This window comes from Erithacus rubecula (genome assembly GCF_903797595.1).
Source record: "Erithacus rubecula genome assembly, chromosome: 6".
Lineage (NCBI taxonomy): Eukaryota > Metazoa > Chordata > Aves > Passeriformes > Muscicapidae > Erithacus > Erithacus rubecula.
In genome coordinates, this window is record NC_136688.1 from 35,165,292 (window position 1) to 35,177,509 (window position 12,218).

The following is a 12,218-nucleotide window of genomic DNA, read 5'->3' on the forward strand; positions in this document are numbered from 1 at the left end:
TGCAAGGAAGAAATAGTGGATTCTTATTTAGCTCTCTTCACATGTTTACCTGCCCTTTACATCCTGCTTTTGCTTTTCCCAATTATTCTATTTAATCCTTCTACTTCTTCTCTCATTTTTCATATTCATTGTTGGTTTGCCTACAAATATTTTTGCAAGTTGAAAATACAAGGGGAAAAAACTATCTTAATTATTGTGATAGCTGTGCTATTTGAGAAATAGCCTGTGTTCATATAATTCAGGGCTCAATTTTAATTATGATGTGTGATGTTCCAGTGCTTAGGCTACAAGTGAGCTCTCTCTTTGTGTAGTCTTGGGATGGGAGGGGAGAAGGCAGGTTGTGTACACAATTTCAACAACAGCCAAGAAGACCTCAAAACCTCTACCTAAACTCCAGCCAAAACCCATAGCTAAAAAAAGTAGGAATTACTTATCTTGATGAAGAAACTTGTCTTGAAAGTAAGGGAATTTTTTGCTTCAAGTTTTCCACAAGATTTCACCTCCAGGCTTAAAACACTCAGATTTTAATTGATCTAATTGTTTTAGAAATTTACTCGTCACTAACAACAGGGCTTTAAACAGAATGTGTCATGTCAACTATAACAGAAATTAAAATGATACAGTGGATTACTGCTTTGTGGTAAGAATAAATTAACAGAACACATTCATAGCTTTATGTGGACAGTGCAAAACATGCTGCTGAAAGACTGTCCTTACTGGTGAAGAATATTTCCAAGAAAATAAATCTGTTTGGGAACCTCTGTATACTGTGGAAGTGGAACTGTTTAACAGTTCAGAGGAAAATGTACTTGGGGGTGGAAGGAGAGCAAGAAGGTGACGTAGTTTAATTGTTACCTTAGTTGTTTCTGAGTTATAGAAATGGCTATTTTAATTATGATTTCTGAGAAAGCAGAATAGCTTTATAGCTATCTCAGACTGTAGCATTCTACACTAACTGGACACTCCCAGCTAGTTTACATAATGCTTCTTCATTGGTAACTTCTGTGGTTTAATTTTCCACTATTTAAAAAAAGGTAGGAAGGCCTTGACTTATATTTAAATACACAGTGAAAGACCTGCATGGACTAGCCAGAATTTTTATTTTCTATCTCCTTGGAAAATTCCAGATTTTTCTGTATTTTCTGGGTTTTTGTTTTGCTTGCTGGTTGGTTTTTAAATTTCCCAAAAACATATTGGGATTTATTGAAAAACATAACTGATTTCACTGTAAGAAACCAGATGAGAGAGAAAGCTATAAAAGTTTTAATGAGAAATTTTAAAAGGACATGGGATTCCAAAATCACTTACATTATTTTTCAGCAAAAATTACACCAAGGTGAGGTCTAAGCAAATATAGAAACTTATTACCACTAGCTAATAAAGACATTCCAGCCTTCTTTCAGACTTTCCTTGCTGACATTCTTCAGTGCCTGTTTCCCTTCACTTGCTTGCATTTTTCTTACATTTTACAGACTACCCTTCTCTACCATTCTTCTTCACTACTTTCTCTTTATGGCTTCTGTTGTTCCAGAGATTGGTAACTCTGCTGTGCTGTCAGCAAACAAATAAACTCTTCACTTCCCTGCCTCCCACAGCAGAAAATACAGGAGAGTGCTTATACAAAATTTCTTCCATGCCATTTGAATTTACTTGCCATAGCACCAAATAGTTAAGCAGACATTCCACTCCTGATGGAAATAAATGTATGTAGTTACACAGAAGTAGCGATTTTTGAAGTATTATCAGAATTTATAATGCGTTTTTCTTTCAATGAAGTATATTAAAAGAAAACAATGGCATATCGTCCCCAAAGTGCTTTTGAACTTACTCTACACTCTGTTCTTTCTACTGTTCCTAGGGGCAAGTGTGGCAAACAGCAGATTTTATCCTTGTGTCATCTGGTTCTCTGCGCCTCAGAAGCATACTGATCACCACAGCTGCAATAAATAAAGTGTCTGTTCAATAAGTTATGATGCCAAATATTATTCCACATTCTTCTGGACAGGCACAGTCTGATGGAAAACAGCACATCTCACTTATTGCCTTTTTCTTTGCAATTAAAGTTGCTGAGTAATCAGTCTGTGCCAGATACAGAAAAGGAGAATGTGAATATTGCCAATCTACTTGGATTTGTTTACAATTACCATTTAAAGGAAAAATACCTATAGCAATATGACTTTCATTAATTATGAAGAACAGACAGTGTGTTAACAATATCAATCTTGAAGCCTGTAAGAAATATCATTTTATGTATCTGTTCTATCACAGTGTTTGGTTTCTAATATCTTTCTTATTCAAGTCCAGACATTTTTATGTAACATTTGATTGGACATACATCTCATGGAATATATAACACATCCTTTGACTGGAACATCAACAGTTCATTTCTAGCATTTGGGATTATACTGTAGTTCTTCTCTGACTTAATGGTTTAGCTTTTTTCACTGTTGCATACAAGGAGAAAATTAATGGTGTGAATAATTTGCTTAAAACTGTTGCAGTCCAAAAATATTTGTTTTAAATGTATTCTTTCTGAATTATTTTTTTAATGTTCTGTTTTGTTTTTTCCCCCTCTTTGTTTTCTTTTTCTAGGCTGAGGTTCAGCTATGCTATCTGGAAGCACAAAGAGATGCTGTTGAACAGATGTCCTTAAAACTGTACAGTGAGCAGTACAACACTAGTAGCAAGAGAAAGGAAGAGTTTGCTGATATGTCAAAAGTTCACACAGTGGGAAGTAATGGGTAGGGAACTATTCTTTTTGTTGTTTTATTCTCACTGATCTGTTTTGTTTGTTTTTATTTTTTTTTTTTACATGACATGCTTTTTCTTACTACTAGTTAACAGGATTTTTCTTCCTAAGCCAAGAGGCAGGGAAAAACAATTTCTGTTGCTCTCTTTTTTTCTTTTTTTTTTTTTTTCTTTTTTTAATATATGAATGCAAAAACCTTGGGGTTCTGGCTGATTTATCCAAATGATGGTTTGTTCATAGGAACATCTAATATTATCTAATAGTCAACTGTTATCTGGATTTTAAAAAATTGCAATATGACCTTTCTCTTTAGGCTTTTCTCCTCCAGCAGCTTCATATACTTTTATTTCTTAACATCTTCCAAGGAAGAATATTGATAGCAGAGTAGTGTTGCTGCAAGACCTCTATAATTATTGTTCTCCTTGGGACTAGGAAAAATGAATATGAAGCCATTAAATTACAGTTCAAACATCCAGGTTTTTGCACTTCAAGAAAGCATTGGTTTTAACTGTTTTCCATTTTTTAAGACTGTTTTTCCTCAACCTGTTTGCTTTTTGTTGTTTTTTTTTTTTTTAATTAATGTTAACACACATATATAAGAGTATATTATATATGGAAGTGTGCATGCAAAAGCATTCTTTGTCAATATTGTGAACAAATTAATCACTGGAGTATGCTAAAATGAGTTCTTGCTGCTTCTTCTTTTTTTCTTTTTTTTTTAACAAGGAAACCTATAATTCTGGAAGAAGACGTTTTCTTTAAGACCTTCTGAAAACCGTATCTTCCAACTGCTAGCACCCCAAAATTAACATAAAAAAGCCCACTTGTGGGATCACAATAGCATAGGCCAAAATTAGGTCAAAGGACCCAACTAGTGCTCATTGTTTGGGGATGCCCTCGTCCTGATAGATGTTTCCTTGTAACTGGCAAATAGAGTAGAATTTTGCTTGCAGTTTCCTATGCAAGAAAGTGTTAACAAAAGGTGTTAACGAGTTCTTTATCTTCAGAACTCCCCTTTCCAATTGTTAACTCAATGTTCAGGTCTTGGAAACACAGTTTTATTAAATTACCAACTGTAAAGATAAATGAACCTTGTAAACATCCCCTCTTATTATACAGAAAGATGGCTGTTTTAGAAAAGTTGATGTGGGCTAATTATGTAGGATTACTGAGATCTTGATTACATATGCAGAAATCTGTCAGATTCTCAAGCACGCCAGTGCAGCTAGTGCCAACCATAAAAATAATTTGTTCAGAATTGGTGTGTATATGTATATAAATGTACACTGAGGGCTACATTCTCAAAACCAGCTTCTAATTTTGCAGCCAACACTGAATGTGAGCAAGGTTTAAGGTTGGAATATTGAGGAGGATGTAAGACACATCAACAGACATTTGGTTTTCTGGAGGGGATGTAAAGCTTTATGCTTCACAGAGAACTCCAGTTTGTAACTACATACCATATGCCATAAGCAAATAGTTTCTTAAATGCCTTTGTTTTCACTTATAAGTGCTTTAAACTGGAAATGGTCATCTGCTAGTATTTCAAAGCTTTTTAGTGTTGTGGCCACCTTTCCGGGCCCGTAAGGCCATCTTGGGCCTTAGAGCTTAGTTCAGGGGTCTGAATCAGACTAGTATAATCCCACATATTGAGCCATTGTACAAAGTAGTGGGGATTTATCCATTTAGCTGTTGTGGAATTTTGATCTAGAAAAAAGAAAAATACCCACAGCGAGAACAAGAGCTATTGTAAATGAAGAATTTTTTTGATGGCATGTGTATCTGGGTGTGTGTAGGAGATTTGGGAGATGACAGTGCAGGCGATAGCTAAGCTGAGATAGGTAGGGGTAGTATTTGCAGAATAGTGTGATTCTAGTGGGTGTGTAAAGAACCATAGATTTTCTGCAAAACAGTAATCTTGTTAAAACAGCAGTAGGGAAGATTTTTGTGTATTAGCATGAAAATGGCCAAAGTGGCAAAGGAAGAGAAAAGAATGAGTATTCACTGCAGAACACCAGCTAGCCAGGAAGTAAGAGGTATCCAAGAGTAGTTGAGGGCAGATGAAAAATGTTATGGCAAATCTGACTGGAAATACTGTATCTCCTCAAAACCATACAGGTCCTTTTGGGAGACATGGGCAGCACCATTACACAGGGTGAAAGTCAGACCCTAAGATCCAGTCATCAGTGGGTATTGTGCCTTCATGGATGAGACTTTGAGAGAAATGCAATAGAGGTGGCTTCAAGTGTGATAGAACATAGGGCAGTTTTAAAATTGTTATTAATAACTCTGAATTCTCTTATATCTCCCTAATAAAAACATACTAAAAGAGTTCCATAAAATCATGACCCAGAAACTTAAAGGAACATTTTTTCTGGCTGAATTTTTTGGTTGGTGTAGCAGTGTGTTTACAGTACTTCTAATGCCATGTGAGTTAGGCCATCAAAGAAATACTATAAACTGGAAGTGCGTGTTAAACATGGGGAAAAAGGATGATGGAAATAGCTTCACATTCCTTTTTATTTATTAATGCCACAGATGAACTGGTTTTCTCATGAGAAAGGTGCTCATGAATTTTCATTCAAAATAATAAATTGGTGTCCACATTTTAAGAAATATGTTTAGGGTTCAGGGATTAGACACGCAACTCTGCATATCTGATTCCTGGTTTACCAAGACAAAATAGACTTCTTAATGTAATTTTAGTTATCATATAGCTAATGGTTTTAGCTTATTAACCAAGAAACTTCATCAAGGAAGCTGCTTTTACCTGCCCTTTAACTAATATTTTTGTTGACAGTGTTTTGTTTGGGTACTTTAAATGGAAGATTTTTTCTTTTTCAATAAACAGATGAACTAATTTATTGCTTTTTTAGTGTTTGGTGGATTCATATAATCAACCAAAATCATTTTTTCTATGATTATTGTATCTTTAGCACACATTAGTATTTCAGAAGTCATGCTTTCCCTGGTTCTGCCTGTGGTGATATAAAAGAAAGATCTGCTAAGCTCAGGAAAAGTAGATTCTGAACAACAACAAAAAATTAAATATTCCACAGAAGTACTTGACAGATACATTTTAATCTTAACCTCTCTCTAGTTCTACAATTTCTTGATTTTTCTGAATATTATTTTAGCAGCTTAGTAACTTGCATTCTCTTCCAAACAGTAATTTAATAGTGATCACTAAAATCATTCATTCAGATGCAAGACATTAATTAAAAAAAAAAAAAAAAAGCTGTTTTTAAAATATATGTATCAGAGACATTCTAAAACTATTAAATGTATTGCAATCATATTTTTAAAATATTGATGATGCTCAGTAGTCTGACTTCACTATCTTCAGGCTCAGGCAAATAACTGCTATAGACAGTTGCTTAAAAATGTTCCCAGATGACTTGACTTTACTTGACAAAAGAACCCCAAAACAAACAAACAAAATTAAAACAAAAAATCCACCAAAAAACCAAACCAAACAAAAAATCCCCAAAAACCCAAAAATCAACCAAAACCACAAACAAACAAATAAGAAAGATAATTAGCGCAATATGTAAACTATGGGGAAAAACCCCAAATCTCTTTTGTCTTCTATCCCTTCCTGGGCTTTTTCCAGTTAATCCTGTTTCTCACTCTTGGTTTTGGGTTGAACTTCTACTTAGAACATTAGTTTGAAATAAAAATGTTCATCTTTTTTCTAGTGCTCATCTGTGTTTTATAAAGGTCAAGGAAAAGTGCTTTTCTGTTTCTTTAAAGGATTGGCTCATTTCAATCCACAAATAAATTGACCAATTTGGACTGTAAGTAAGATGTGGATCTTTAGAGACAAAGCAGATGTTTGGATCCAGGACATCTTCTATCTACTGTAGAAAAATCCAAGTCTGTTTCCTAGTGCATTTTCCAAAGGCATCCCTTGCCATTCTGTATGGAGGCTTTGTTTCACATCATCTTCGTATCTTAATTTAGGATTTTCACTGCTACAAACCACCAAGTCCAACCAAATCTGTACCAATTTACAGATTATGAAATCTAACATCTTGTGTCATAAAACATATGTTTTAATAACTGCCTGTCAGTTTTATGTCTTTGAATAATATTTGGATAAGATGGAAGAGAAGAAAAGGAGCGGTAGGCACTGAAGATGCAGAGTGTTTATACTGCTTTCAGAGGAAGGGATGAAGATTCAGTAACACTACTGAATATACAATTCAAAATGGAGTTTGGTTTCTTTTAGTTTCCAAATGATATCAGAGCCAAATACCTCCTGAAACAGGAAAAAAAACCCCTGAACTCCAAGTGAAACTTTTATTTCAATAACAGTAATTTGACCTTTTGTGCTTGCTCTTCTTTCTGTATGGTAACACTACTTACCTTCTCAAGGCAGAAAGCAGTTTTAAGTGTCCCTCATAAATTATTGAGTAAAAATATACTAAGTACAGTGGATTAAACTAGAGGGTTACTTCAGAAGCAGGAATGAATGCTTGTGCGTTATACAATACTTTCTTTGTTGTCAATTCATTGAAAATAATACTACAGAAGGCAAATGCTTTCTTCTTCTTTGCCTGCTTTCTTGAGGAAAGACAGTTCTACTTGTCACAACTTCTATCTATAAGCTTTCAAAATTACCATGCACATGGTACTCTAGTTAATACCAAATAAAACTGGAATAGTACTAATGACATTAGAAGCATGTTTAGTTTATTGTTTCTCTGTTGACACACTGCTAATTTTTTTAATGGGGTTGCTAAAATAGTTCTTAAGAATTGCAGAAATTAGCTTTAGTGGAACATGCACTATTCTTTGATCACTATGGGAGTTTTCTGATACTACTGGCAAGGCTTTTGTTAGTTCCAATTTTGCAAATTTGAAGATCCCTTTTCAAGAGGTATCTATTTGACGAATGTGCAGTTTTTCAGCATGTACTTTCTGTCTTGTATCACAGTGTTTTAGAAGAATCTATGCTTTACTTATTCACTAGGCTTTCAATAGAGAATCACATTAATCCTTTTAAGCTCCTTATTCTAATGATTTATTTTGTTGAAAACCGTAGTGATCCTCCTTTGAATTTTAATGATTGCTGGCTATTCAAGGATTCATTGTTTTGACTTCCTGTCCTTACCTTTGTTTCTTACATGTCTGTAGGGAACACCTGTCTAATACTGTATCTGGCCTTAGTTCTCACTGGCTTACCATATTCACTCAAGCCTATCTTAAGGCGTTAAGTTGAAATGCTAGCTACTCATCCATGAAAATAAATGTAGGATATTTACAAAGATAGGCAGATAGACAGCAGAGAGGGATGGCTGAATGGATTGAATAATTTTTTGATGTAAATAATATTTTTATATTAGTTGTATCAAGGTGATTGTTGAAAATTTGCTTAATATAAAGCCAGCACTATAAAAGAACACTAAACACCTATAGGGAATTTGTATTTCAACATTTTTGAAGTAAATGCAGTATGCCAACAGTTGTCAGGATTTGGCATCAGCTACTGAATTTAGATCATGGCACTGGCTTAAATTGGATTTCAGTTTTCATTTTCATCCACACTGTATAAATACAGAATGTCTCTTTAGAAATATAACTTGGAACATCATGAGTTTTCTAGAATATATTATTCTAATACAAGATTTTAACAACTACACAGTATTTATGCATAATACATTTTGTTCCTTATCTACAGCCTTTTGGACTTTGATTCAGAATACCAGGAGCTCTGGGATTGGCTGATTGACATGGAATCCATTGTGATGGACAGCCATGACCTGATGATGTCAGAGGAGCAGCAGCAGCATCTTTACAAGGTTAGCACTACCGTTACTGCCTTTACCTAGCTAGAGAAGATCTGATTAGCTTGACAAGTCTTTCTCTCTCAGGATATCGCTGCGTTCATTGTATGTATCATGGTGTCTATTAGAATTCCCTTCCCTGTCCCCAACCTCATTTCCATCCCCTGTGCACTGACAGGCTGCACCGACATCATAATTGCAAGAAAGTTCCCTTTATCACATTCTATTTGGTGTAATTCTATAGAAGGACAAAGATTTGTCTTCAAGATGAATAGAAATAAATGAAACTGCATTAATAAATAGACTGAAACAAAATGAAGAAAAAAATTGAAATGGGAACTTCTAACAAAATGTGTTTTGATTGGAGCTTTCAGCTGGATTTTTATCCACCTTTCAGATCTCATCTGGAAAGAAAGACATTTGCCTTGATTTTGGTTTGCTGCTGCCAGGATACAGGACTCTTCCAATTTAATTTTTTATTAGTTATACATAAAGTAGACATTGTCATGTTAAGTCTTCACACTTGGTTGTGATTTGAGCAACATGATTTTTGAACTTGTAGGGTGATGCTATACAGTCTAATTCTAGCACATATATATATGTTCATATATATATGTATGTGTGTATACATATATATACATGTATATACATATATACATATATCTATATGTATATATGCATACGTGGATACAGACACACATGGTTTCTTTTATTTGTCATAGCAGCCTTAACCCAGAAGATTTATCATTTCTTTTAAACAGATAGTACTTGTAAGAACTTCGTCAAAATGTGTGACTTGATCCTAAAATTGATTCAGGCTTCTCTGTGTGTCTGAGGAGTTACAGGTCTGAGGGGTGGTGGGGGAAAAAAAGGAGGGGCTTTCAACAGAAATATCAGGCTGCAGTAAATCTTCCTCATTTAGGCAATTTTTATTGGAGTAATTCTGACAGTTGTCATCCTTGAATTGCTTTGAGCATATGGCATATTTCAAAGAGCAGATTGTGAATCATAAAAAATAAAATTAATAACTAACCACAGAATCAGCAACACTATAATGACAAGAAACAACTACCCTCTAGCTTTTTTTTTTATTTCTTATCAAATAAATGGTACATTCAAGGTCAAATAGAAGTTGTTCTCTTTCTTCTATGATTGCATGATTTGATAATTTCTTAAAGATAATATTTTTTTTCTTGCTTTGGCATCCTATTTTCTTGATGATCTTCTTGAATTTTATTCTTTCTTATTTTAATTATTTTATTTAAAATACCCAGTAAAAAGGGGTTGGTTGTCATGTGAGTTTTTTCTTAACTTTATAAGTACTTCATCAGACTTAATCACACATTAACAGACCTGGCCTTGGCCAGGCTCAGAAATAAATAATGTCAGAAATGAGTAAAGAGTTTCTTGTGAGTCTAATATAAGGTGTTTTGGTAGTTAGTGCCTGTCCATATAAGACCAGCTTGTGCCATGACTAATTAACTGCTAGTTTTAGTCCTATACTAAAAAAATAAATCAATAAACATAAATTTTGAGGTAACAATCCATCCATCAATATGAAAAGGAACAAAGATTAAGCAGTCAGTTAAAGTATTTTTGATCCTAGTATACTTCCTTTTCTGATTTCTAAATGTAACCCCTAATAATAATTGTAGATGGTAAAGCTAATAATGCATAATAATAATAATGCATGATGAGAAGAGTAAAAAGGGGCAACAATTTAATAATATGTGCAGTATAATATGGATGGGTAATATTATATATGCAAAAGGGGAATAATTTCTTAATATTATGAAATTCTGAACCATGAAAGGCATGGCACTTCTGAAAGCTGAAAGTTTGTATGACAGAGTAGCTGAGTCTGCAGCCTGTGCAGCAGAGACAAACCAGCACTGATTCCAAAGAACAGGCAGCTTATTTGTCCTGCATTTTCTCCCAGGAAGTCACAGGCTGCTGTGCCAGATTTGAGCCACTGCCTTAAAACTGCCTATCTGGTACTTGTTCACCACAAAACCACTTGATAAAGAGTAGAAATAGACTCCTTGGCCTCCTGCAGTGAATATTCACTGCATTTGCCTTTGTAGTAAGAACAAATTTTTAAGGACTGAGCAAATGCCTTAACTAGAGACGTGAAGTTTGCATAACAGATCACTAAGGAGCATCCACAAAGCAGGAGGAATATTTGCAGGTAATGTTAAAATCCTAAATGTATTGCATTTAGATCTTAACAAAAAAACCCTTGGACACCACAATGAACAACCTCTCAAAGTATTGAAAGCCCGATAATTTCAGACATTTAAAAGCAGATGAAGGATAACATTAGCTGATGTAATTGAGGGAACGATTCTGCACTAGCTCAGGAAAGATTAGAAAAATCATTAGGTCTTTACCATCCCCAATTTTAGAGACTTCTGTGATAATGAATCATAGCCTCAAAAAGATCATTAATAGTTTTATAAAACTAGTCTCTCTTCTAAGCAACGGTGACACCCGTTTTATTTGGAGGGTTTTTTAGTCATGAGCGGTCGCGTGCGCGTGAGCACTGCCTGCACTTCCCAGAGAGCACAGCACTCTGCTCTGCAGGGACAGAAACCCAGGCAACAGTTAGTATCAGAGTTCCTCAATGGTCTGGGCTGTTATGAAAACACAGGTCTTGCTCTGGCTTCTCTTTATCAATTTCAGCTTCAAAAGTGAACCTACTAATTGCACTCCCTGCATATCCGTGGATTCTCCTAAAAACACAGATCTCTTTTCTCAGTTGCTGAGCTGACAAGTAATTGCAGCTCAGAGCCAGCTCAGCAAGCCGCCCCTGCCAGGGAACCTGCTGTGGTATCACTATTACCAACAGTAATCATTGCCCCTAAGGAGTCTATGAATGGGAAGGAGCAATGATGAAACAGGTAATTCAAAAGGAGCAAGCATATATTAAAGCAGCATAACACAATATGTGAATGCTAAAACTGTATATAGGAGAAAGAAATATATTTTCATGGTTAGAATATTTTCACAGTACTTTATTTTTCAGATGAAATATATACTTAAGTCAACTCTCAGCTTAATTTTTTTTCTAATATTCAAGGAACTTCATAGTTTTTTACTAGGATCCCTATTATCTCTCTTTAACTAGGTTTTATTTTGCCCTCATAATAAGAACAACACAACCATATTTTTGTTACACTAAATATGATTATACTACTTTCTCTAGACTTCCTGGATTGATAATTTCTGCTTTGTAGCTGTAAACCAGCTAATGATTTTGAAAATCAGCTAAAGTTTGATAAAGTGGCAGTAACAGAATGAATTGATGATGGTTTATTTGCCCTCTAATGCTTTATCTAATAATTAAGAAAAAAACTAAAAGGAACATTTTCATGTTTTGGATTCTTACTTCTTTGTACTTCTCTAACAGCTCAGTTTGATGCCAAATGTATCATGTTTATTTCATTTTAATCTGCTGCATGTGAGCCTGATCTCATAAGCTCTAAGTACACAGAACTTGCATTGACTTCAGCTGTATTCATATGCTGTTACTGGAGGATCAAACCCAAAGAATTTAAACTCTGCTAATTAGCCCTTTAGTAGGAACTTGAGTGATTCTGTACCTTGAATGTTCAAAAATGAAGCAAATCAGTATTTATGGGAACTGTCAAGATTAGAAGTGAGTATACTAGCAGAAAAGT

At 34.6% G+C, this 12,218-nt stretch overlaps 1 protein-coding gene across 2 annotated transcripts in view; it reads left to right on the forward strand.

Moving 5' to 3' along the window:
- AKAP6 (A-kinase anchoring protein 6) overlaps window positions 1-12,218 on the forward strand; it is a 262,001-nt gene that overhangs the window by 178,436 nt on the left and 71,347 nt on the right. For both annotated transcript variants that reach the window (XM_079310201.1, XM_079310202.1), the window contains 2 exons: window positions 2,593-2,741; window positions 8,433-8,553. In XM_079310201.1, coding sequence (XP_079166327.1) covers window positions 2,593-2,741; window positions 8,433-8,553 — 270 coding nt within the window. The remainder of the gene's footprint in view (window positions 1-2,592; window positions 2,742-8,432; window positions 8,554-12,218) is intronic.